The following is a 26457-nucleotide window of genomic DNA, read 5'->3' on the forward strand; positions in this document are numbered from 1 at the left end:
TCATCTCTGGTTGCAACATCTTTGATTAAGGTGCTTACAGATTGTTTACAACATAGCAACAGAATGGTTACAAAGGGTTTCTTTAAAAGCAAGGACACTCGGGAAAGGAGAGAACTACAGTGGTTAACGACAGGCAGTATGCGTGAGCTCCAGCCTCCGTCCCCTCAGTCCCCCCTCCTGACCAGTCCCAGGCTGCACTAGTCTCCCCTCCTGCACTTGCTCCTCCTCCACCCCGACAGGAGACAGGATGTTGGCGGGACTCGTCTGAACTTGGAGCGGATCAGGTTTCTAGCAGAAAATCAACTACATGTCAGCATGTGAGTAGTGATTAAAAAAAGGCAGAAGGCCATTAGGCAAGACATTCTGGACTGCTGGTGTAATCCTGGTGGGGGGAGAACAGGAATATGCCACCATGTGGCCTCAGTGTCCTCCCCAGCAAGGACTTTCAATCTGCCCCAGGAAGCCTCCACGTACCCAAGGAAAGCTGGTAGACGTTTCTCAGACATTGGCACACACGCTGGGGTCTCCTCCTCTCACTTGTTCTCCTGCCCTATATGGCTTCATGCATCCCCGCCCCCCAGATTCTGGAAGAATACAGAGGAACTGGCCATTACAGAGGCCCTGCTGTTCTACACTAGCTCAAAACAACTATGAGACAAGAAAGGGGACAGAACAAGTGAGCAAAAGCTGTCACAATGGCAGTGGATGCTTTGAATACTGGATGGTGTCCAGGGCAGCCCCGATGTCATAGTTCTTGGTCTGTAGGAGCCTGGTGAGCCAGCCGCCTTCGTCTGAGAACCCCATGGACAGCATCTGGGAGAGGGATTCTATCAGCCGGGGGTCAGCTTCTGCCAGAGAGAGGACAAAAGCCATGAGGGCGAGTCCAGCCAGCCAGCACCCCGTGCCTGTGGAGCCGGCCCTTCCACGGGCTCTCTGACCTTCAGAGTGAAGTTCCCAGGCCAGGGTTGACCAGCTTTCCCGTAAAGGGCCAGAGAGTAAATATCTTAAGCTGTTGTGTGAGGCTATATGGTTTCTCACAACTACTCAGTTCTGCCATTACAGCATAAAACAGCCAGACGCTGTGTCAACAGACAGGCACGGCTGTGCTCCAGTAAAACTTCTATTCTGGACACTGCCATTTTAATTTCATCTAGTTTTCATATCTTGATTTTTTTCCAACCATGGTAAAAATGAAAAACTCACTCTTGTCCCATAAGCTATAGGTTGCTGCCCCCTGCCCTGAGGCAGAGAACATATATACAAATCTGGCCCACAGCCAGGTTTTCACCTGTTTTACCATTTCAAACATTGTCGTCTTGTGACCATAACGAACAAAGCAATAGGTCAGCTGCCTTTCCTACTCAATGCACCCGGGGCTGCGCAGTCCTCACGTGGCCCTACCACCAGGCACACCACCCTCCACAGGTCGGCCTTCCCGGCTCCTGTAGGAGCTCTGAGATCGACATTTCCCTCAGGGAAATGGAAGGTGGACTTTGAATCCACTTCTAGGGGCACGTGGCGGTGCCAGAGCCTTGAAATCCCACAGCCTTCATGACTCTGGAAGCTAAAGGGAGGGGACTAGATGCTCTGAAGGATAAAGATAGAAATATAAAACTTTTTGAAATCACTTGCCTGGGGGCAGATGTGGGTACACCGCGGCCTCCTTCAGCCCTGTGGGCCCTTCCTGAGAAGAGTCTAGGGAGGCTGGCCCTTCGGACTCGGGCATCTGTAGAGACTGGAGTTCACCTGTAGACGGGTCTACTTCTTTTGAAGATAAATGAGTCCAGTCCTCGTCCCCTCCTGAACAGTTATCAGACTCCATCTGTTCCTGGAACAGAAGCAGTCATGAGCACACAAGGACCCACCCACAGCCCCAGTTCCTGGGAGAGGCAGGTGTGGACAAAGGGCAAGGAAAGTTCTCTAGCAGAGGGCTCACAGACTGAACTGTAACAGAAAGGCCATCAGCCAGCCATGTAAGCACCAGGCAGTGGCTGTGGCCTCTGGAGGGGGGAGACTTGCCTCAGGCTGCCCCGGCTCTAGAGCTATCTTGTCCATCTGCTCTGCCAGAGACCGCGCGGCACCCTCCGTGTCCCCGTCCGGTTTGCTGGGATCAGAAGAGCAACTGCTCGGCTGAGAGCTACACTTCTCCTCCGTGCTGGAGCTGCCTGGAGAGACGGGCGTGAGGCGGCTTCTCTTCCCTCCATGTTCCACGTCAATATCCACTTCGATGCCTAGAGAGGCCAAGGAGGAAACAAAAACCAGTGAGGCCTTCACAGGGCCTCCCTGATGTGACAGTGTATGGGGCGCACGAGCTTACAGAGCCCTTCCATGTTCAGTCCCCCTGAGCGTCACGGGTCAGGACAGAGTGGGATCTGCTACGCTCCACAGTCACACAGACTGAGCAGGACCAGGCAGATGGATGGTCATCTCTTTATCTTCAAGATCCCAAGGGCTGACTGCTCCCAATATCCTGGCTTCTAGAAAAACTCTGCTGACTTGTCCACCTCATTGGACCTTTCTCTTCTTCCAACTTATGGAAACTTTAATCTCCGCTAACATCCCAGGTCAGCTTTGGAGCCAGAAACCCCATAAAGAGATCTTGTCTTTCCCTAAATGTGTGGGCAGCAGCTGTACGGTAGGCAGGGCCAAGCCCTAGGAATGGGGAGCCAAACCCCCAGGTGGCCAGGCTGTCCCAGCCACAGCACTGAGGACCACATGAAGCATCACACTTGTGTGTGGGGCCTGGTGATGTGAAAACCAGAGTATATGCTAGAATCCTGCTTAACTTTGTAAGGCTGGAAGCACAGGCCAGCAGGTCTCCTCTGGTCTCTCACACAGGCACATGCTCACTGAGGACCCGGAAGGTGGTCCCTGGTGCTCTTTTTTAAGTTTGTTTTTGAGAGAAGAGTGACAACACACCAGCAGGAAGGGCAGAGACAGATGGGCAGAGGATCTGAAGCGAACTCTGCACAGAGAGAAGCAAGCCCAATGTGGGGCTCAAACTCAACAACCATGAGATCACGACCTGAGTCAGACACTTAACTGACAGCTACCCAGACGCCAGGCTGTGTTTCTAACTAATTTATCAAAGGACGACACGCCCACGGCTTAGAGTTTAGAGTCAGCTCCTAAAGGCTATCTCAAAGACTCCCTGTCCCCCACCACAGCCTGCCCACTCCCAAAAGACAGCTTTCAATCCACACTGCTCTTCCTTGTTGGCTTCTTATTCTAGATCCACTTACCTCCCCTTCCCCTATGCTTTCAAAACTTTTAGTGACAACATTGTGTTTATATTAATGCCACTATATAAATATTGTTCTTTCCCAGCCCAAATACTGAACTTATTTCCTTCTAGTTTTTTTGTTTGTTTGTTTTTTCCTTTTGCAATATTAACGACACTCACTTTTCTCATTTACTGACTCTCTCCGTATTCTGCCAACAGCTCTATGGAATTTTCTACGTGGGTTAAGTGCCAGATACCCCTGCAAGTCCAGTTTTTCCCTGGAAACCATCCCTCTAGCACCACCCCCGGCACTGCCCCATGCTGACAGCTCCCTGGGCCAGAGGCACAGCTATGCTGCACCTGCCTCTCCTCTCCCACCTGACGCCTCCCCATCTTGCTCATGTTTTGGGTCCCGTATTTTGAGCACCTTCCTCGTTCTGTGTTTATGTCTTCATTTTGTTGGGTTGGGGAGGGTCTGAGCCAAGGAAGATGACTAAGACCTTGCATACCTGAAAACAACTTTGTTCTGCCCTCACACTTGACAATCAGGTGGGGGTAGCTCTCTTGGTTGAAAAACCATTTCAACTCAGGCTTTTGAGGTCACTGGTTGTTCCATGGTCTTCCAGCTTCCAGTGCTGGCTCTTTGAACTCTCCAGTTTTTAGGATAACCTGGAGCATTTCCAGAGCCTCCCTTTATCCAAAGGGCTCTGAAACCAGGCAATAAGCTCTGGTGTGGGGTTTTTGGTCATTGTCCAAGACAACTGGGGTCCCCTTCAACCCAGAGGTTAATGTCCTTAGTGCTGAGATGCTCTTACATTCTTTGCTCATTTCCTTCCTTCAGTTTTGTCTGTTCTTTCTAGCATTTCTATTATTCATCCTATACTGGGCCTCCAGGATCAATCCTCAAATCTTCTCACTTTTTCCCTCTTCTCATCTCTATTTGTTTTGCTTCTGGAATATTTCCTCAAAATGACCTGAAAATCTAAGCCCCCTTCTGAGGTCTTTGTTATTTTTCTTCTGGATTCTAAGAACATTCTTATCTGTTCTTATCTTGGAGCGCACCTGGTGGCTCAGTCTGTCTTTGGCTCAGATCATGATCTCACGGTTTGGAAGTTCAAGCCCCACGTCGGACTCGCTGTCCGTGTGGAGTCCACCTCGTATCCTGTCTCCCTCTGCCTCTTCCTTGCTCACACGTGAGCTCCCTCTCTCTCAAAAATAAACATTAAAAAAAATTTTTTTTAATCTGTTGTCATTTTATGGTATCCTATTCTTTTTTCAAGGATAGAAATATATTTTTGTATCTCACTGAGGATGTTAACATTCTTTTTCCTGTAATGTCCTTTCCCAAGTTCCTTCTTGTCCATGTGCTGAGATTTTCCCAAATGGTCGGTGATCCATGGCAGTCGATCCTAGTGAGGCACTCCTTGTGGGGCCAGGGCCATCATTCACTTCCCTCTGCAGGGTGACTGGGTGTATGGCCAGGCATCAGGATCCTAGGCAGCAGAGCTGCGGGACTCTGCTCCAGCATGCTCGGCCTCCCCTGAGCAGGGACTCCCTAGCGCCTGCTAGAGACCCACTGCTCATTCATGGTGCCCAATTCCAGGCTGTGGACACAGGGCAGGGTAAGGTAATAGTGTCCTTAAGGCTAAAGCTTCCCTGGGTCCAGCAATTAAACATCAGGTCTTGTGCATGGGTTGGCAAGGGCCACTATCTGGCTGACCAGCCAGTGATCTCTACGTGATCCCGGAACAGTGGTCTTAACTGCTCCTTGGCCTCTCCTGGACCCTGAGAGGCCATCTTGCCTCTCACCAGTATTCCTGTGCAGGATGTGGGCTTCTGATGCCTCCACTGTTGGTTACTACCCTCCATCCATTTCCCACCTTCCAAAGTTTGATGTCACCTCATCTTGTCCCCTATCATTTTTTCACCATGTTGTTTAATCCCTTTACTGTTATTTTGGTAGAGTTTGAGGACCAAACAGAGATAAAGACAGGCTTAGCTACCAATACCCACCCCCCCATCTGCCATAGTTAAGCTGTTTTTACCCTACTATCCTCCAATATTTCATCATGAAAGGTTCCAACAAACAGAAAATTTGGAACAGTACAATGAACACCCACATACTCTCACTTTTCTCTATGGATGAACGATGGGACTTCTGTCAATGAACGAGAGATTCTAGAAGCCAAGTTCTCCAACTGATGATAACCTGACACTTAGGGGCTTACAATATGTACCACAGTCTGTGCCCTGCTTCCCCTAAAGCCTCTGTGTGGGGAAGGGTTTTCTCAAGTCCTGGACGTCAGGGACTGCAAACTCAGGCCAGGAACAGTCCTGGGACTCAGCGGTAGACCTGCTCAGCTGGTTCTCATGGCACCTACCAAAAAAGGCCTTGGAGTTTTACTTTAAAGCCGCTGAGTCACTGCACATAGACTGCCCTCTGGGAGGTATTAACGGCTGTCCCTGGGCCCCTGCTCTGGGAACAGTCCCTTCTCGGCCGTTGGCAGTATGAGTCATCCTAGCCATCAGGTACTCATGAGAAAGGAAGATACCTACAACAGCAGAGCTTAATCAATTCCTCAAGTGGCTCTCTGGGACTGAAATTACTCAAAGGCATATTTACTGAAACTTTACTTGTTTTGTAGAGCTCTAGGCTCCTCCCTAGCTGTAGAAAGCAACTCCACCCACTTTGAAAGACTTAAAAAGGGCCTTTACCCTTATCCCAAAACACCTGGGCAGTGCCAAAATTATTCCCAGATGTCTTGAGTGGGGCACCCAGGTCAAGGTCTGAAACATGCCACAAGCTCAGATGGGTCTCCGGACGGACAGCAAGTGTGACCCAGAGTGGCCTGGGAAGCCTTCAAAACAGACCCCAGGCCCTACCCAAGACCCATTTACCAGAATCAAAAAAGTGGACCTGAGACTCTACACTGTTCCAAAGTTCCCTACCTGAACCTAAACTTGGCTTTAGGACTCGCCAGCTTGTCTTGTTCGTTCTTTTTAGTGAAGGACTTTGTTCTTCAGAGTCCTTTAGTAACATTCCCATACAACAAAATCTATACCCCAAAAACCCGTGTTGGTGATTCTGATGCTCAGCCAGGCTAGAGAACCACTGCCCATTAACTGTCTTCCAAAAAGAAGCTTCCCGTGCCCCTAAATCCCAGCCTTTGGAGGACCATCTCTCAAAATACCCAGTGCCTTCACACTCTCAACACCACGTTGTAAGTGAGTGGCAGCTGGGGTTTAGCACTAGCTTATCTCTTGATTTGATGCCCCTTATAAAGCATTAACAACATTAGTTCTTTTCTCTCCCTCAAGTGCCTGAAACTCCAGTACAAAAACAGTATGCGGCCTGAGGTGTTGACGGGCAGCAATGCCAGGACATCACTGCTGCCGCAAAGCTGCGTTCTGGGCTGAAGGAGTGGGAGCTGGGGTGCTCTCACAATGGAGGTGAGGGCAGTCATGCCTCCCCTTCCACCAGCATCCTTTCAGACACTGGACATGACTTCTAGACCATCTGTGTGGGCACTTCCTGCCACTGCAGTCACAAAGCAGGGCACTTCTAGTCAGAGATTATGGAGCCACTATAATCTTGTCACCTTTGTAGTGGGCTATCACTGCCACAAAGCCCTGTCTGGAAGCCCCCACATCAAGACCAGCAGATGCAGAAGGTACTTTCTAAAGCCTCAGGCCAGGGGCACCTGGGTGGCTCAGTCGGTTAAACCTCAGACTTCAGCTCAGGTCATGATTCACAGTTCCTGAGTTCAAACCCCACATCAGACTCTGTGCTAGCTGCAGGGAGCCTGCTTGGGATTCTCTCTCTTTCTCTCTCTGCCTGTCCCCCACTCACCAGCATGTGCACACTCTCCGAAATAAACTTAAAAAAAAATTACAAAAATAAATAGATAAAGCCTAGGGCCAGTCACACCACCAGGAAGGTACTCGCTGTGGTTCACCCATGGAGAAACCTCACATCTGTGAAATCCAGTGTCACACAGAACTCCTTATCACACACTGCTCCCCAGCTCGAGCACAAGCCAGGCACGTAAGGAAGCACCCAGAAAAGCTGGGGTAGCAGAAAAAGGGGGGGGGGGGGTAGAGGGGAGAAAAAAAGAAACAGCATCTCAGCTAACTGCTCACTTAAGTCCTTGGGTAAACCTGAGACTCACGTTCGGGGAAAGTGCAGAGTGCCCTTTGTGGGAAGAACTATCTGAAGTTGACAGGCCAGCCCTGCAGCTGAGCCTCTTGGGATTATCCCAACCACACACTCACTGCTTCCAATTCACACCACGTGGAAAGCTCAAGAATTTGTCAGGGATTTCAACTGAGTGACCTGGGGTGCAGCACATGGCAAAGGTCAAGGTGAGCCAACAGATGCTCACCAGTATCAAGGGCACAGCAGTGACAACTCCTCTACAGTGTCCCAGGGGCAAGCCACCAGACAGCCACCCACTAGTTCTCGAAACACTGCTGTCAAAGGACAAAGACAGCTACTTACCCAGAGGGCTGAGGGCAGCTGCCACACTCTCCCCTACATTCTTAAGGAAATTCACGCTGGGGTCCTCTGATGGGCCAGAAGCTTTGATTTGCAAAAAACAAGAACAAAGATGTTTAATTCAAAGCATGTTTCTCAGTGACTTGAACACCTGTTGCAATCCTATCAAGTTCATCATGGGTCCCCTCTATCCCCAGGGGCCTTGTCCTGGCAGCCCCCCCTCACTCTCTCCCACTCTCGGCCCCTTTGTGACCCTGGTGCTCAGATACCTGTGGGGGATTCAGTACACGCAGTAGAAAAAATGGACCACGTTCTAGCTCAAACCACATCAAAAAAACAAACATCCCCATCTTTGTTCCAAAGGTTGAGGTAAATCGAAGGACAGTTAATAAAATCAGAATAAAACCAAAATCCAAAAATCTAGAACACAAGCCACATGTAAGTTAACTTTGTGATTGTGTTCAAAAAGACTTGAGTGTGGGTGGGTGCCTGGGTGCCTCAGCTGGTTGAGTGTTTGACTCTTGGTTGGTTTTGGCTCAGGTCATGAACTCATGACCCATAGGATCAAGCCCCATGTCAGGCTCCAGTGTGGAGCTTACTTGGGACTCTCTGCCCCTCCCCTGCTCTCTCTCAAAATAAGCCAAACGTTTAAAAAAAAAAAAAAAAAAGGAAAAGAGAAAGAAAAAAATAAAAAAAGACTTGAGCAGAGGCACCTGGATAGCTCAGTCAGTACAGCATGGGACTTTTGATCCCAGGGTCAAGTTCAAGCTGCATGTTGGGTGTAGACCTTACTTTAGAAAAAGGGGGGGCGTTGGGGTGCTCAGTCACTTAAGCATCTGACTCTTAATTTCAGCTCAGGTCATGATCTCAGCTTCGTGGGACTGAGCCCCACATCAAGCTCTGCACCGACACGTGCATCCTGCTTGGCATTCTCTCTCCCCTGCCCCGTCTACCCCTCCCCAGCTCATGCTGTCTCTCAAAATAAATATATAAACTTTAAGTAAGTAAGTAAGTAAGTAAATAAATAAATAAATAAATAAAAGCCTTGAGCAGATTTGGCTGATTTTGCTGGCAGCCAACACAAAAGCAGCAGTGGGCATATCACAGAGGTGTGGGAGCTCTCAGGGCCTCCCTGCCTGTAGGTGAGGGCCACCTCAGAAGGGCAGCATTGTGAGGCAGAAGCTGGGGGAAGATTACAGCTGATCACGCCTGGGCCGTGGCTAGATTCAGTGCAGGTGAGTTACTGGCCTTGGGCACTTAGGTGCCTCAGTTTTCCGGCTATGAAATGAAGACAATGTCCCCCCACTTTGCAGGGTTTGTTAGGATCAAATGCCATGAACAGCTGTGAAGTGCCTGCCGGGCCACAGGCCCAGCAGCAGACTCTGGACTTGGGGACGGCCCTCTGGCTCCACCAGCCCTGCCATCTCACCCTTCAGAAGCCGGCAGACTCAAACCTCACCTGACTCCGCCGCAGGGCTGGGGCGGGCATCCCCTGCACGAGGGGGACGTGGGCTCCAATTCCCCGGTGGGCCCATCTCCCAGCCGGGCCACCCAAAGTGCCCATGTTTCAGTTTCCGGAGCCAGCGGCTATGCGAGAAGCCCTGACGAGGAGCAAGCAGAGGGGTGGCACAACACCATGTCAGGGGACTCCCTCTGCCCCAGGCCCACTCCAGGCCCACCCCAGCCCTCAGGGAAGCCCTACTCACCTCGGAGAAGGGCCCAAAGGTGGTGGGGAAGACAAGCTTGTTGTGCTCTCTGTGCAAGCCCTTCCCCTCACAGGCAGCACACAAGTCATAGTCCGGGCAGACGCTGCATTTGTAGCGGGTCCCCACCACCGGCCCATTGCAACCATCACAGATCACGTTGGGGTGCACCATGCCGCGGGGTGCCTCCTGAGCACACGGGGGGTGGTGGTCCCGCCGGCACTCCTTCTTCTCTGCAGGAAGGGCAGAGAGCTGAGAGGTGGGACGCCAGAAGTCTCCCGTTCGTCACCACCATAGGGCTTTCAGTTAGCAGGCCCCAGCCCTACTCTCCAGAGTCCCTGCAGAACTCAGCTGTTCAAGTGACAGTAACAAAGGGACCTGAGAAACTGCCAGGAGGTTCCTGGTCTTTGTGCTGGTTACCCAGATGAGCGAGAAGTGGCAGGGAGCTGTGTCCACACAGCTTTGGCCTTGCCCCATATTACAATAAACCCCACAGCACCCCCAAAACTGTCCCAGCCCAAGGCACTTGGTCTAGGCATAATCAAGAATGAACCCAGAGATCCTCAGGCCCCACCCCATGCGGTGGACAGACTCCTTTCTCGGGCCAAGCACAGTGATGATTAAGTCTTGGTTTCAACCCACAGGTTCTTTCCCCCTCCCACTCTGAAGGGATTTCTCAAAAATCTCAAGCTGACCTTACTTAGAAGAAGCACCCAGCTTCAGACCTTTACCTTTAATGTAAATACGGAAGATGTCATCCTTCACATAGGACATTGCCATGGTCAGCTCCTCGTCGCTGGAAAAGGCAACCAAGTCTCCGTCCTCATCTAGATTGTTTAAAAGACAGCACGTAAGCACCCAGGGCTTCTCAGCCCAACACAAGCTGCTCAGAGGGGCTGAGGCCAACCCTAAAGGGGCACCTGCAGGCCTAGAAACTGAGGCACACCTGTGTGAGCCAGGGACCAGCAGGGCTGAGGCCAGAGGTCAGAATGCCCTTTCACTCCCCACTGCCTGGAAGGTAAGCACCCCAACATGGGCCGTGGACGCCCACGGGAGACAGAGCATGTGTTCGTAGGGACAGCTGGCCACCTGCTCTGCCTTTAAGCCAGCTGTCCTGTAAACAGGTGCTGCCTCGGTCCACTTCTGACCACGCTTTAGACCCATCTTCAACTGCAGGAGATCCATACCTGTGATGGGTTCCTAGGGGCCCAGCCCTTCCAAAGGCCTTGGGCCTCTTGTGGTTTAGGTCTGCCTACTTCCTGCTCCAATGAAGCTAAAGTATCTGTACGTACTCTTGCATTTTTAGACTTAGATTTAGCTAATGGTGTTCAAGTCCCACCACGTAGGCCAAACCACACAGTACATTACACCATGCAGACTGGGCCAGCAGATGAAACGTCCACCACAAGAACAGGGGCAGGATATCATAAGGTGATTAACCAAAATATCCATCAACTAATGAATGCATAAACAAAATGTGGTATGTCCGTAAAATGGGAGACTATTCATCACAAAAAGGAATTAAGTACTGAACTATGCTACAGCACATGTAAACTTTGAAAATGTTATGCTAAGAAGCCAGTCACCAAAGAATACATAATGGTCAGATTCCATGTACAGATTTATGTGAAATGTCCAGAATAACGACTTCCATACAGAAAAAGATCAGTGGTTGCTTAGGGGTGAGGAGAACAGGAAGAGAGCCAAAGGGTACACTTCCTTTGTAATTTGATGAAAAGGTTCTGAAAACTGATGATAGTTGCACAAGTCGCTGAAAACTGTGCACGTTAAGTGGGTGAATTGTAAGTGAATTACAGCTCAATAAAGTCATCACAAAACAAAACAAAACAATCCAGAAGCGGGCAGACCAGCTGGCAGCACTCCTAAGGGAGGTCCCGGCGCTGCCCCTCCCCAGGGGCCGGCCTTGGCTGCCCGCCTCCCTCCCAGCCACAACCACTTCCCCACCCCACCCACCAGCAGCCACCAGTCACACCAGCGCAGCAAGAAACTGAGCTGGTTCCCGGGCTTCTGTCCCTCCACCGACGCTTCTGAAGAATGTTTTGCTTTTGGCCCTCTGTCCACTGCCAGGGAGACAGTGTGCGCACTCGTCAGCCAGGCAGCCCTGCCTGAGCCCTCGCACCCCCGCGCTCATTCTCCCGTCTCACTTCTGCCCCCGGCCGGCCCTTCCCGGGCCCTATCTGAACCCCCACCCGGCCCTAGCCAGCCCAGATTCGGCAGCCACAGGATGTCAGCGTAACCTGAGTGCCCGCCGGGAGCCGGCTAGGACGCCCCCACGCGCCCTTGCCAAGATCTGCGACGTCACGGCGGGGGGAGGGGCGGCGCCCTGCGCCCCCGGGCCTGAAACCCACCGAGAGAGCCTTGCAGCACCGGGCCCAGAATTGCGCCCGAGGCCGACTCGACGCCCACCCAGACAGCGGTTAGAGCAGACCCCGGCAGGCTCCGCCAGGCCGGACGAGAAGGGCCAGCCACCCGGCCCCGCACGGCAAGCCTGCGTCACGGCCCCAAGCAGCTGCCCGAGGGCGCCCGGCCCGCTCACCGCGATAGTGCGTCTGGAAGCCTCCGGGCCGCAGCGCGGGGAACAGGGCGGCCACCCGGCTCAGCAGCCGTTCGCAGGGTCCGGGCCCAGCCGCGACCTCCGCCTCGGCCTCCGCCTCCGCCTCGGGTTCTGGGCTGAAGCAGAAGCTGAAGCGGCGGATCTCACGGGCCGCGTCCTCCTTGCCCAGAAGGTAGGCCTTGACGGTGAGCGACGCCATCACTGCGTGTTGGTGAGGAGGAAGCGAGCTGGGCCGCAGCGGCAAAGAGCGCTCGGCTTTTGTAGAGAACGCGGGAAGCCCCGCCCAGGACGGCCTCCTGGGGGCGGGGACTCTGCGGCCCGCTCCGCCCCCCAGGCGAGCGCGCGCCGCCCTGCATAGGCCTCCAGCAAGCTCCCCCCTCTTCTCCCGCGCCCCCAAGTGTTCCCTCACAGTCTCCGGTACTCCCGTATTGCCGACACCTCAATGTCGGCTTGGGGTGTCCTTAGCGCACCCCAAGAGACCGGCCTAGGACTCCGACATCTAGGCCGGGACCATGGCATCCTCACCTGAGGGGAGGCACCCCGAAGGGGTCCCGCCCCAGAGCCCTCCCAGGCTTGGGCCGGGCGGTGACTCAGCAAAGCAGAACGCAGGCCGCCGGGGATACCCAGCGCAACGGGAGGGGGCCCACAGAGGCCGGAAGCCCCAGGCCAGAACAAACTAGTCCCCTAGGTTCTGTCCCGAGTCTGCATTCTTCACAGCCTCCCGAAGCACTCGGCTTCCCGGGTGGCAGCCCGCTCCACCGCCCCCAGCATCCCCTATGACGGCCCCTTACTGGCTTGAGGGACATACCCCCAGCTCGGGCTTGAGCATCAGGGAGCTCCCAGTATAATAGAGGGTAAGGTTGAGCCCAGAGTCTCCTCACGCTCACCTGGCCGGAGGGCCAGCCAAGGCTTCCTGGAGCCTCGGTAGTCATTACGGGTTCACTGCAGCCCAGGGCGCTCCCCATGGGCAGCCAGGCACCCACCTGTCAGCGCAGAGCTCGGTTCAGCAGGTGGTGCCCCAAGGGCCTGTGTGGTCTCAGGCCTGTGGGTCTCACGGGCACCCCAGGGGTCAGACCAACAGCCCTCCAGCTAGTAACCAAGAAACACTGCTTCATGTGACAAAATCCACCTGTTCGCAAGGTCTGGAGGAAGCTGGGGTAGGGGGGGGGGGTCTTGGAAGGAGGTGGGCAGGAAGGGTATATCATCCCATGTCATCTCCCAGGTCGGGTCCTGTGAGAAGTCAGACCTGCTGAGTCAAAATCCTGTCCTCTCATGGTGTGGTTTGTGGGAGCAGGTAAAACCTCAAGGGATGGGAAACCCAGAAGGGAAGGGTGGGTGGATTTGGCTCAGATGTGAAGGGACCTGTCCACAGGTGTGCCTGGTCCTCCCCAGGGGTTCCAGACTAGGCAAGTCTTCACACCCCCGCCCAGGCCAAAGAAGCCCTTTTTGAGAGGATATACCCTCTCAGACCCCTTCCTGCATCCCTATTGGGAGCCTGGGAAACTGACCCAATGCCCCGTGCCCCGCAGACAGGGTCAGGGGGTGCCGGGCAGAAGCTGCAGGGCCCATAGGTGTCCATGGGGGTGACTCAGCAGCCTGGGAGCCTGGCAGCCCAGAACAGGCTGAGCCAAGAGCCCAGCGTCCCACCTCCCCCCAGGTTTCAGCAGCCTCATCTGAATAAGTGGGGGCGCAGAAGGAAAGCCCTTCAGGAACGGCTCAAGGTGTGGCCCCTGTCCAAACAAGCAGCGGAAACAGATGCTGCCAGCAGAACCTCCTTTGCTTTCTCCTCTGTTCAGCCCCATTTGGGACCGTGGTTTGAGAGGAGGGATGAAGAGTTTAGGTGAAAAGGGGGTGGCAGGGAATGGGGCCCAGGGAAACCAACCTGGAGCCCCGCCCCCCCCTCCCAGCTCTAGAGAGTCCCAGCTGTGACCTTCCCAGGATGCCCTACTGCTGAACATGGCCCTTGCCCTGCCCTCCCCCAAGGCTAGTGAGAAGTAAACAAGGCGGCAGCTGGGGAACCCCCTGGCAGGGCCCTCTCGCCTGCCGGGTGAGGTCAGGTGGTCTGGCCAGCAGTGAGTCAGCGTCCCATGACCACCGTCATAACAGGGGGATCCCCGCCCCGCTGCCACCTATCTCAGCAACATTTTAACAAGCAGCCAGGAAGCAGGGGTGGGGAGCAGGACCCCCAGAGCCACAAGAGCTCAGAGAGGCCAGGGTGGCAGGGAGCTGGCAGTGTGGAGACCAGAGCCAACCAGAAGGGGTCCAATGCCCCCTTCTGACATCTGCTGTCTTTCCCCTTCTTGGGTGTCAGGGACCTCCCCTATGCCCCACTTGCACCTGAGCCAGAAGACCCACTATCTACTGGGCCTGCTATCTTTGGGCATATGACAAGCCTCTCAGTTTCCCCATCTTGAAATGGGGCTAGAATGGGGCCGCTCCCAGGCAATGCCCCTAGGCTTTGCTAGCTGTTGTTTGGCTGCCTTTGGGGGCGTCCACTGGGCGTAGGGATGTCAGGAAGGAGACTACAGTCGAGGTTGAGGTGAAAGTGTGGGGAGCACAGAAGAGACCTGGGTCAGGATTTTCTGGGGGACGAGCAGGAGTGGCTGGGAGGTTATCTGGTTTAGTTTATTGTTGTCTGGGATGTTGTAACCACCTCAATTCCGCCCCCCTATTCCTCCCCCTTAAAGAAGTAACCCCATCCCTTGACAATGGTTTTCTGAAGTTCCCTGTATTTTCTTTGCGATGTGGAGCCAAGCTTATAGGGGGTGCTGGGGCAACCACAGACAAGGCCACCGCAGGACTCAGGCCAGGCTGCTGTAGGTCACCTGAAGGAAACCAGGATCACAGGGGATCAGACCCCTCCAGAACCCAGCACTGGGTCCAGGGACTGAGTTTGTCCATGGAGGAACAGAGTGGTTCATGGGTGGGAGTCCCACACTGAGCTCCACTGTTCTCCCTCACAAGGGAGAGACACACCCTTGGTTCCTAACCATGCTAACTCATTCCACCTGGTAACTTTCCCCTGGCTCCTTCCTCCCCCTACCTGGAACCCTCCCTCCCTCCTCTTGCAACCCAACCTCTCCATAATTGTCACCTCCTCCATGAGGCCTTTCCTGAGCAACCCCTTGGGAAAATCCCCAGACACTGAATATTACCTACATTTAACCCTTCCTGCAAAAGTGCACGGGCCAACCAAGAGTGTAGGGGCAGGTAGGGGCACCATGACAGGGTGAGGGTGGGGTGGGTCTGGGAGTGTTTCTAAAGAAAAAGGGCTCAAGGTAAGTGTCATCGGGGAAATGGAATAATGCCACGGAGAGTCACGGTTGGGAGAGTTAGGTAATGCTAAGTTGCCTAACTTAGCACCTGGGAGCACATGGCTGCTGGAGGACAGGAGCAGCGGTTCTGGGCTCAGCCGCCTGCCCAGCATTCCCCGGGGGGCGGGACACTTGGGTCCTGAAGGGAGCATTGAGGGTCACCCTCCACATCTGTCAGAGCCGCTCATGGGTGGTGGGCTCTGGAGACAGCTCTCACCAAAACTGAATGAGAAAAAGAAGACCGCCCACCGCCTAATTCAGGTCATGTGTGTAAAAGACATACCAGAAAGCTCGGTGCCCAAGTTGGGCAGAAACACTAAGCCCCATGGGTGGCACCAGGGACCTCTCTGGATGAGACCCCAGTCCTACATGCCTGGCAGGGAAGGAACATGCAGCCAGAGCTCAGGCCAAGGTGGGGGGTCCCCAGAGGGAGCTGCAGACTGCCCCTGGGTGGAGGCTGGACCCAACCTCATCCTCACCCCACCCTGGTGGTGCCCTCTGGCCAGCCCTTTCTCAAGTATGGGTCCCTGGGCCCCTAGCACTGAGCAGGTCCTTGCCCCACAGACATGCCAGCAGGGGCACTGGTTCCCCCCATCCCTGCAGCAACAGGGAGAGCACACCCACTTCACCCGGCAGATCCTGTGGTCTGATATAGGTGACTGCAGTTCCCCTCAGGCTGTTCATTAAGTGGAACCTGCCAGGATGGAGGCTCAGACGAGGGTCGTGGCTGGGATCCAATGGCACCACCCCTCACAGGACTCTCCCATCCTTGGTCCAGACCTACCCCTGGAGTGAGCACTGTTGGGGGCCCCTAGAGGACCATCCTGACAGCGGATGGTTCTAGAATCAACGGAGAAGCCAAGAGGTGTGGGGGAGGGGGCCATGATGAGACAGAGGGCTGTGACAAGACCACGTACCCTTGCAGACGATCACTGAGATGGGAGCTATGTTTTCTGAAAAGGGGCAGGAGTTTGGGGTCATTGGCTCAGGGCCCTACTTGCCCCTCCCCCAAGTCCCATCAACAACCTTCTAGAAAAGTTAGGGGTGCCTCAGTCGGTTAAGCATCCAACTTCAGCTCAGGTCATGGTCTCATGGTTTGTGAGTTCAAGTCCCACATGGAGCCCCATGCTGGCAGTGCAGAGCCTGCTTGGGATTCTCTCTCTCCTCTCTCTCTGCCCCTCCCCCACTTGCAGGCACTCATGCTGTCTCTTGTGCGCATGCTCTCTCTCAAATAAATTAGGGGGGAAAAAAACCTTCTGGAAATTTATTGGGCTTTCTTGTGCTCCAAAGTCCCAGTGCCCTGACAGCCCTCACCTCCAGGTCTGCACCCCCTTTCCCTGCCCCTCCTCTCCTCTTGGTCCAAGGGTACTTACCCCATTGCCCTGGGCCACACATGCCCTGAGCCAGAACTCCCCTCTTTCTGGCAGGCCTGGCTGGCTGCGGGCACCCCTTTCACTCTGCCCGTGTCTCCGTGCCTGTCATGTAGGGGAGCTCAGGTACTGTTTGTGGGGGGTGGTGTGAGTGCTGGACATAGTCCAACATCGCTGTAACCGTGATGCTAGGGAGCAGGTACGGCACAGGGTCCTCCTTGGAATAGCACTGGCTCACTGTGTAAAGGGGTCCCAGGGAGCCCCCTCCTGTGGGGGCCCAGGCAAAGACTCTGCAACTGCCTTGCCTAGCTGCCAGGTTCCAGCTGGCCCACAGACCACGGGGTGGGAGATGCTCCAGGTTTTCACATGTGACCGGATGAGAAGACAAGAGAATGGGGTCCCTGGAGCCCTGGTGGCTGGGGCTGGATCCTGGGCACCCAACTGTCCGTGGAGCCCAGAAGTTACCGTCTGGCAGGCCCTGAGCTAAGGAGAGAGGTCCTACAGGAGGCCATGCCCAAGTTGGCTTGCTCTCTGATGTGGTTAAAAGCATGTCAGGCAGGAAGAATTCAGTAGGGCATTTTCACAGCTACCTAACATGGGCATAGCCCCCACCCCCGTACTGGACTGTAGGGACCCACACTCCTTCACTCTCCAGGTCTGCAGTTCTGGAGGAGGGGCTCAAGTTCCCCTTGACTAGAGAGTTCCAGTAAGAGAAGAAAGGTTACAGCCCTCACTCCTGCATTTTACATGCATCCCCTATTCCAGTCTCCATGCTCAATTTCCATCCGTTTTCTGGATGGAAATTTTCCTTTAAGGATTCATTTCTCCCCAGCACTGAGGTAGGGTATATGAGCCACGTTTGGCCAAACAGAGCATTGTAGCCCCCTGGGTCAGGGCTGGGCATGGAACCCAAGCTCAGTGCTGACCCTGAGCAGGAGATGAAGGCCTGATCTCAGCATCTGGGCTTCTAGGTCCCACCAGGCCTGATGCTGGATCACAAAATGGCTTAAACCAGTTGATTTGGATCTCTGTCAGTTGTAAACAAGAGTCCTAAACCATCACACCTTATGCCTGCCCCAGGGTTCCCAACGGCAATAACACTCACCTCAATGCAGGCCAGCAACCTGGGGGTCAGCTGTCACCACACCAATGCCCTCAAACCACCCGTAGTTCCTGTCAGTTGTGTGTCCCGATAATAACAGTAAAAATATCCACATAGTACTTCTCTTATGCCAGGAAGCATTCTAAATATTTTATATATATTAACTCACCTGCTCCCTTGAGGTACCTCATGTGATCAGTTCTGGCCAAGGATGTGAGAGAAGAGCCATGTATCATTTACAGGCCGGAGCATTTATTTATTTGCCAATGCCAGAGCTTCTAGAGCTCTCTCCCAGTCATGAAAACCTATAACGTTCAGGTGGTTACCCCTGAAGCCTGGGCAGGAACTACCATGAGCCAAGTTCCCAGAGGACCTTTGACAGATGTATAGTTTTGAGAAATATACCTTCATTAAAGCATTAAAATTTGGGGTGATTAAGCCTATCCTATTATCCCATTTTACACCCCAGGGAAATAGGCACAGAAAAGGTTAAGTAACTTGCCCAAAGTCACACAGCTTGTGATGGGGTTTTGGAGTGGTTGGGGTTCAGAGCTGACGGTGCAGAAAGAATTCTTGAAGGCATCTTTGGTGAAAAAAAGGTGATTTTATTAAAGCACAGGGACAGGACCCATGGGCAGAAAGAGCTGGGGTTGTGCAGAGTGATTGGTACTATGGAGTTGGGGGAGGTAAAGTCAAGAGGAAGTTTTTTTTTTGTTAGGTTTATTTTTGAGAGAGAGAGAAAGAGAGAGAACATGAGTGGGGGAGAAGCAGAGAGAGAGGGAGACAGAATCTGAAGCAGGCTCCAGACTCCGAGCTGTCAGCACAGAGCCCAACGCAGGGCTCGAACCCACAAACCATAAGATCATGACCTGAGCCAAAGTCAGACACTTAACCAACTAACCCACCCAGGTGCCCTAAGAGGAAGTTTCTTAAAGGGATTTCCATATGCTAAAGAAGACTCACAGATTACTGGAGGCCTAGCTATTGACAAGCTAAAGCTGTTTTATCCTCTAGCAAAGCATTATCATTAAGACAGTACAGAGCTCTGGGGCGCTTGGGTGGCTCAGTCGGTTGGGCGGGGCGGGCGTCTGACTTCGGGTCAGGTCATGATCTCATTGTTTGTGAGTTCTGAGTTCGAGCCCCTCATGGGGCTCTGTGCTGACAGCTCAGAGCCTGGATCCTGCTTCAGATTCTGTGTCTCCCTCTCTCTCTGCCCCTACCCCGCTCAAGCTCTGTCTTTGTCTCTCTCAAAAATAGACAAACATTAAAAAAAAAAAAAAAAAAAAGACAGTAGGGAGTTCCTAGAGATTAGGCTATTGATAAGATTGCCCTTTTCTTGTAATATTACTAAGATGTTTGTAAATGATGGAGACTATCACTTTAACCATTTGTTTTCTGTCCTTCCCTTTATTCTTGGGCAGCCAGGAGCTCCTGAGGATTATCACACATATTCCACAGGGGCCAGGGCGGGGGGCGGGGGGGTGGCGGGGGTGCTCTAGCTTGTGCTTGACCCCCAGCTTGCCTTATGGTCCCTAATCAAGCTGTGTGTCACACAGTGGTACAGCCAGGATTATGAACCTGGGCAGGCTGTGTCTCTAGTCCATGCTCTTGACCTCAACGATATATAATTTCCTAAAAGTTGTTCTGACCTATCTACTTCTCTTCATCTCCAACTCTCTGCCCGTCATTCCAGACCACCTCTCCCCCAGATGGTGACGTCTAAGCAGAATGGAAAACTCCTCTACCCTTTGAGGTTCAGTAACTAGGGCCTGTGAATTAAACTGACAAAAAGAAATTTAAAAAAAATAATAAACTGACAAGAAACAGATTAGCAAGAAAAAAGATTTTTGTTAGAGTACTAGGCAGTTAGAATTTGGGGGCTTATATACCAATTTAATATGGGAAGCAGAGAGGAGAATGTACTTACAAGGAAAACAAATGACTTTTAGGAAAGATAAATGGGTCCTCAAGGAGAATAGATGAGAGGTATTGATGATGGTTTTGAGACAATGGGTTTATTAGGTGATAAAAGCCAATCTCTCCCCGGGTGCTCCCAGGGAGGGGATTTAGGACAATTGAGATATATTAGGAGGCCTTGCTGTTAGGCAGATAAAGGAGTTCAAGGGAAAGCATATTTTCAAATGCTTTCAGCTCAAAATAATTTTCATGCCACAGTGGTGTATTCTGGAGTCCTTCACCTACAACAGCTCCTGGCTCATCTCCCTGCTTTCTTTCTTACTCTCTCCAGTCCTTTCTCTCTGCCTGTGGTAGGTGATCAGTTCAAAATGTAGAGACCTTTGTATATGCTGACCCACCTGGCCATCTTTGCTGAGGCAACTCCTCCTCCTCCCCTGGGTCATACTGCTAACTCCATTTTCCCAGGAAGGCCCACTGTGTTTGGACAAGCTAATTGCCCCTATTGTAAGCTTTCTGAGCCCCATGGACTTTACCTTTCCAGCAGTGGGTGAAGTGGCCAGGGACAGGGCAGGGCAGGGACCAGGTAGATGTCAACGCACATGTGTCTGTGTTGCTAGTGACTCAAGCATGTCTAGCACATGGTGGGCACTCAGAACATTTGTTACGAATGAATATGGAAATGAGGCATCCAAGGAAAGAAGGGCCACCTGAGGGGTGAGGTGAGGCTTACACCAGGACTTCCAAACTCTCCTGTGTGGAGAGACCTTTAACATCTGGAGAAGGCAAAGGATCTCTTAGAACCATGTTTTGAAATCCTTAAAATAAAGTATGTTGTGATGAGGGACCATAAGGCAAGCTGAGGGCCAAGCACAAGCTAGCACAGCCCAGATGGGACATATGTGATATTCCTCAGGCACTCCTGGCTTCCCAAAAACAAAGGAAAGGACTGGAAACAAATAGTTAAACTGATAAGAGTCTCCATCAGTTTACAAACATCTTAGTAATATTACCAGAAAAGGGCAATCTTATCAATAGCCTAATCTCCAGGAACTCCCTACCATCTTAATGTTAATGCTCTGTTAGAGGGAAAAACAGCCTGAGTTTGATAATTACTAGGCCTCCAGTAATCTATAAATCCTCTTTAGCATATGAAAATCACTTTAAGAAATTTCCTCTTGACTTTACCTCCCCCAACTCCACAGTATATAAGCAGTCACTCTCCACAACCCCAGTGCAGCTCTTCCTGCCCACAGGTCCTGTCCCTGTGCCTTAATAAAATCACCTTTTTGTACCAGAGCCCTCTTCAAGAATTCTTTCTTGGTCATCAGCTCTGAACCCCACTATTACCCCAAAACCCTATCATATTGCATTGCAAAAGGAGTACTAATATTGAAATATAAATACCAAAATATAAAAACACAAATTGGTGGGGCACTTTGCTGGCTCAGTCCATAGAGCATGCAACTCTTGAGCTCAGGGTCCTGAGTTCAAGTCCCATGTTGGGCACGGAACCTACTTTAAACACACACACACACACACACACACACACACACACACACACACACACACACACATTTATGATACGGAAACACCTGTGTTTTGTTTTTTTTTTAAGTAAGCTCTATGCCCAGTGTGGGGCTTGAACTCAGGACCCTGAGCTCAAGAGTCACATGCTCTATGGACTGAGCCAGGCACCCCACCTGTGATTCTTTATTAACTCATTAAAGTATAAGATACAGAGGCAGGATTAATAAATACCAGAAACACCAAGTAGTGGTGTGTGACCACTATTTGGAGGTGTCTGCAATGCCTGTAATATGAAAATCCCTGTGATTTCTGTGTGACGGTCACAAGTACTGCTAATCCTGCTGACTCTGCATCCTCCATTCATAATTGAAGGAAATGCCAAGTTTCAGTTACTGATTAGTGAAAATAAAGACGGATTTTTTTTTTCCTTTCTCATCTTAACTCTTAGACCTCCCCAAATCTGGGAGCCTGGACCACAGGTTAAGAAGCCCAGTAAAGGAGGCGCCTGGGTGGCTCAGTCGGTTAAGGATCTGACTTTGGCTGGGGTCGTGGTCTCATGGCTCATTTTGTGAGGTCAAGCACCACATCAGCACGGAGCCCGCTTGTCTCCCTCTCTCTCTCTCTCTCTCTGCCCCTCCGCAGGTCATTCGTGGTGTGTGTGTGTCTCTCTCTCTCTCTCTCTCTCTCTCTCTCTCAAAAATATAAACATTAAAAGAAAAAGAAGCAGCAGCAGCCCGGTAAAGAAGGAAGGACCAGCTACCTCCAAGGGCTGTCCCAGAAAATCTCCAGAAGGCAAAGTGGGCTGAGGGCATTTTCACTCTGTAGGAAGCAAGAACAAAGGAAGAAGGGCCCACAGCCTGGGGTCTGGGGAGAAAGCAGGACTTTTCTGTGCCCATCTGGCTCCATCCTCCCTCCTGGGTGGAGATCAGTTACTGTCCCCAGGCACAGGGGCTGAACCCTTGGGTGAGGCGATGCTGCTCCCTAGCCCTGGAGGTGCCTGGAGCGAGTCTGGCTGCAGGCGGTCCCTGAAGCACTAATCACTGCAAGGGCACAGAGAGCAGTGGACAACCCAGGGAAGTCCAGCAACTGCTGCCCCTGTTTCAAAGGACAAAGTTGGGAGTGCAGAAGCCACAGTGGGGGGGCAGGCTAAAGTCCTCCCAGAGCTGGGACAGCAGGATCAGGCCCCTCTCCCCAACAACAGTGGGCAGAATGAATGAACAAATGAATGCAGGGACTAATGAATTATGGAACAGTAGACCGGGGCGCCTGGGTGGCTCAGTCCGTTAAGCGTTGGACTTTGGCTCAGATCACAATCTCACGGTTTGTGAGTTTGAGCTCAGCGTTGGGCTCTCTGCTGACAACACAGAGCCTGCTTTGGACCCTTGGTCTCCCTCTCTGACCCTCCCCTGCTGGTTCATTCTCTCTCTCTCTCAAAAAAAAAAATAAATAAATAAATAAATAAATAAATAAAATATATACATATATATATATATATATATATATATATATATATATATAAACAGTGGGCCTTCCCTGTGATGTCACTTCTGCAGGCCTCCGTTTATGTTGCCCCCTTAGGTTTCTGCCCTTTCCCTTGGGATGTCCTTTCTCTCCCAGCTTTCCTTTGGGATGTCCTTTCTCTCCCTCACACCCAGCTTTCCTTTGGGATGTCCTTTCTCTCCCTCAATGTAAATCCTAGCAGGACATTTGGGCGTGGTGGTGGGTGTGTGTCCCTGAGTGAGGGTGTGGCCCAGAGGACCCCCACCTCCACCCCCCGCCCTGCCCCCCCGGGGTTCTGATGGAGGCACAGAAAGGCAGCTTGGCTGGGGGGTCTGGAAAGCCTGCCCTCAGTTTCCACAGCCTGGACTCCTATGGCTGCCCAACCCAGCCATCTGTTTGGGTGTGGTTCCTGCAGCCTATACCCCCTAGCCCCCCCTCCCAATCCAGACCTCACACTTCCCAAAGTCAATCACCACCCTTCTCGACCATGGTGGCCCTAGGTAATCCTGTTTCTGACAGAGTCCCTGCAATTCCCAGGATCCTGCCCCCATCCCAGGGCCTCCCTAATTCCTGTTCCTCCTCCCCAAAGCCGGAGTGTGGGTGGAAGGGGACTCAGATGAGCTTCCCAAACTTTAGTCACAGATGAGCCCTCTCCTTAATTTTTACTGGTTTAAGAATTTTCCTTAAATCAACTCCTTTTAAACCTAAAGACACATTTAAGGGTGCCTGGGTAGCTTAGTCGGCTAAACATGGGGCTTCAGCTCAGGTCATGATCTCATGGTTTGTGAGTTCAAGCCCTGCGATAGGCTCTGTGCTGACGGCTCAGAGCCTGGAGCCTGCTTCAAATTCTGTGTCTCCCTCTCTCTCTCTCTCTCTGTCCCTTCCCCTCCCCCTGCTTATGCTCTGTCTCTCTGTCTCAAAAATAAACATTAAAAAAAAAAAAAAGAAAGAAAACTAAAGACACATTTAGAACAAGGTAAAACCCTTTGTATCACCGTCCAAATGAAAAACCATTATTCCCTGCCACAAACAGAAGATGCCACAGGAACACAAAACCAGACCATTTCCTCCAGAAGATTCCAACAAGGCCTGGTGTCAGTTCATAAAGTTCATTACAAGCAGAGAGAGCAGTACCAACCTGTCAGCGTTGGAATCAGGCCCCAGGATGAAGTCCCACCTCAACTACTGGCCCTGCCTCACCTGCTCCTGGCATAAACACCTCTACAGAGGCTAATGCCCAGACCCTACAATGCTCCCAGGAGCACGTCCTGCCCCAGGTGTGGACCTGGGCTGGAAGAGAAAGAGAAATCCCCAGTGACTTCCAGTCTGAAACCTGTCCCCTGCCAAAGCCTCTCCCATGGGGCGGGGCTCGCAGGCAATGCTGGAAACCAGGATTCTTAGGAATTGGACAAGGGTGCTCCCCAGATGTCTGCCCTGAACCTCAGTTGGACAAATCCCCTTTGTTTGTACCCTCGCTGGTTTCACGGAGGGTGGGGAGGGGGTAGGAGGGAGGGGCGAGGCAAAGAATTCAGGTGTAAGCGCTGGACCATTAGGGGCCTCGGACAGCATCCCCCTACTGTTCCACCTGCCTCCCGCCCACCTGGGAAGCCAGGCCCGCTCTGGACTGGTCACTGTGCCCAACACCCAAGTAACAGTGGCTCTTCCGCTCTTGAAAAACGCCGATTGTGCACACTCTGAGGAGCAGGAGCGCCTCTCTGGCCCCCAGCACGCCTTTATCCGGCTGACTACAGAAAGGTCCTGGAAGGCGAAGCGCCCGTGGGCGTCGGTGCAGGCAGCGGCCACTCAGGCCAGTCTCCCACCTCGAGGCAACACCAGCTCCAGCCGCATCTTTCCCCCTCCCACCGCTTAGACCTGGGGGCGGGGCCTGAGGGTCCCCCGAATAAATGGGAGCGGGGTCGGATCTGAGGTGGGGAGGGTTCATAATGGAGAGATTACGAAGCAGGGGTCCGGGGCCCCCGGCGCGCCTCCACCACCGCCGCCCACCCGCACTGCCGAAGGCCCCAGCCTCGACCTACCCGTGGCGGCCCGAGGCCTGGGACGCGCAAGCCCACGCGGGGGCCACTGTCTCGAGCCGCACGGGCGGGATCCCGGGCGCTAATACCCCACCCCGCCCCCTCGTGGTGCTGGTGGCGGCAGCGGGTGATGCGGCCCCTTTAAATCCGGGCCGCCCCGCCCTGCGCTGCCGACTCCGCGGCGGCCCCGGATCCAGGCCGGGCCGCGGCTCTCGCCGCCCAGCCTAGCCTAGTCCAGCCCGGCCCGGCCCAGCCGCCCAGCCGAAGCCGCCCGCGCCGCCAGCCCCGCGCCCCGGAGAAGCCGTCAGCTCGGCGCCCGGCCGGGTCCCCAGCGCCGCCCGCCCGCATCCCCGCCCGGCCCCGGGCCCCCAGCCCCTCCCCGCCCCGGGGCCGGGGCCCCCGCCGCCTCCCGGCCCCCGCGCCCCGGCCCCGGTTCCCCGGGCCATGCGGCCTCGGCCCCGCCGGCGCCCGCCGCGCACCCGAGGAGATGAGGCTCCGCAATGGCACCTTCCTGACGCTGCTGCTCTTCTGCCTGTGCGCCTTCCTCTCGCTCTCCTGGTACGCGGCGCTCAGCGGCCAGAAAGGTGAGCCCCCTCCCCCGCCGGGCCCCGCGCCGCGTCCCACACCTGGGCTCACCTGGGTGCTGGCCGCCGGAGCAGGGTCCGGCCAGTGGCCGCGGGAGGCGGCCGGAAGCCGACGCAGGCGCCCCTTCCCCGCCCGGGCGGCGCGGGAGGACGCCCCTCCCATCCTCGCCCCCACTTGTTTGCTGCCGGAATAGCGAAATTCTCCTCCGGCCTGGGCTGGGCCGCCGGGCCGAGCGGTCAGCAGATGCGCGGTGCGGCGCCCAGGACCCCAGACCGCTCTCCGGGAGTACAGTTACGCCGCTGCTAGGGCTGGTCGCTCCCACGGGCGAGCCGGGGACCTTGGAGTTTCTAGAGAGGGACAGGAACACAAGGTCAAGCGATGGCTGTGGCCGGGTGGTCCCCAAGGTACCCCCTCCAGGCACCTGGGCGGGAGCAGGTACGGTGTTCCTGAGACAGGTGTAAGGGGGCAGCCAGAAGTGCAGGCGGCACCCTCCACCCCACACCACCTCTCCACCCCATCCCACTGTGGGGACTGCTCCCTGGGCCTCCACAGCCCTTCTCCGTGACATCTGGCCCCAGGATTCTTCTGCAGGAACCTGGGTGCTGGGGAAGCCTTCCTGTGGCTGTCTGGCCCGTGGACAGCCTCATGAGTAGCCAGCCCAGCCCCGGTTACCTGTGAACTTATTTTGTGTGGTCTCATCCAACTTCCACCCCCCACCTGAAGTTTGGGCAGGCTGACCAATCTATCACTGTGGCCCTCTGAGCTAGGTCAGCACACCTGGGGATGGGGGTAGGGACAGGCCACAGTACTGGCTGGAGTTGCTTGGTGTTGGCTGAGTTGGCTGGGGCTGAGTGGGGCCTTGGTGAAGGGCTGAGGAGGCCCTCACAGGCCTTGTCCACTAGGCCTGCAGCATGGGAGCCTCCGGGAAAAGCTGCTTCCTTCCTGCCTCCTGGCCTTCCTGTGGGAGGTCTAAGCAGGATCAGGTTGAGGCCAGCTGACCCTCTGCCACCCTCTTACCTCCTGCTTCCCTATTCCCCAACCCTGTGCTAAATGAAACTGGAGGAGGAGGACTGAGGGAGTATCTGGAACCTTCCTGACCCTCCAAGCCACAAC

General features: G+C 53.8%; 2 protein-coding genes across 4 annotated transcripts in view; one reads left to right on the forward strand and one right to left on the reverse strand.

Moving 5' to 3' along the window:
* SQSTM1 (sequestosome 1) lies at positions 1-25428 on the reverse strand. Of its 2 annotated transcripts, none has more exons than XM_023254040.2 (8): positions 25396-25428; positions 10153-10248; positions 9425-9654; positions 9178-9319; positions 7722-7802; positions 2020-2231; positions 1633-1828; positions 1-848 (listed from the first exon to the last, which is right to left on the reverse strand). In XM_023254040.2, the coding sequence occupies exons 2-8, from the start codon at positions 10199-10201 to the stop codon at positions 691-693; spliced, it is 1068 nt and encodes a 355-aa protein (XP_023109808.2). In that variant the 5' UTR covers positions 10202-10248; positions 25396-25428; the 3' UTR covers positions 1-690. The 2 variants fall into 2 exon arrangements, with proteins under 2 accessions (XP_023109808.2, XP_003980695.2); XM_003980646.5 differs by lacking the exon at positions 25396-25428 and adding an exon at positions 11979-12245.
* Positions 25162-26457, forward strand: part of MGAT4B (alpha-1,3-mannosyl-glycoprotein 4-beta-N-acetylglucosaminyltransferase B) — a 9699-nt gene continuing 8403 nt past the window's right edge. Inside the window, exon 1 of one of the 2 annotated variants that reach the window (XM_023254032.2) lies at positions 25162-25343. In XM_023254032.2, the coding sequence (XP_023109800.1) occupies positions 25247-25343 (97 nt within the window). In that variant the 5' untranslated portion in view covers positions 25162-25246. The remainder of the gene's footprint in view (positions 25344-26457) is intronic. The other variant, XM_023254024.2, reaches the window with a different exon arrangement.

Source organism: Felis catus, chromosome A1 (assembly GCF_018350175.1).
Source record: "Felis catus isolate Fca126 chromosome A1, F.catus_Fca126_mat1.0, whole genome shotgun sequence".
Taxonomy (NCBI): domain Eukaryota; kingdom Metazoa; phylum Chordata; class Mammalia; order Carnivora; family Felidae; genus Felis; species Felis catus.

What these genes read in the sequence shown, in the direction of transcription:
- SQSTM1 (XM_003980646.5), bottom strand. Translation starts at nt 12,195, where the DNA reads ATGGCGTCGCTCACCGTCAAGGCCTACCTTCTGGGCAAGGAGGACGCG. An exon ending in CTTCCGTATTTACATTAAAG is followed by an intron (nt 9,655 to 10,152) that starts GTAAAGGTCTGA and finishes CCCTTCCTGCAG; the next exon opens with AGAAGAAGGAGTGCCGGCGG. An exon ending in CAGCCCTGCGGCGGAGTCAG is followed by an intron (nt 7,803 to 9,177) that starts GTGAGGTTTGAG and finishes TGCAAATCAAAG; the next exon opens with CTTCTGGCCCATCAGAGGAC.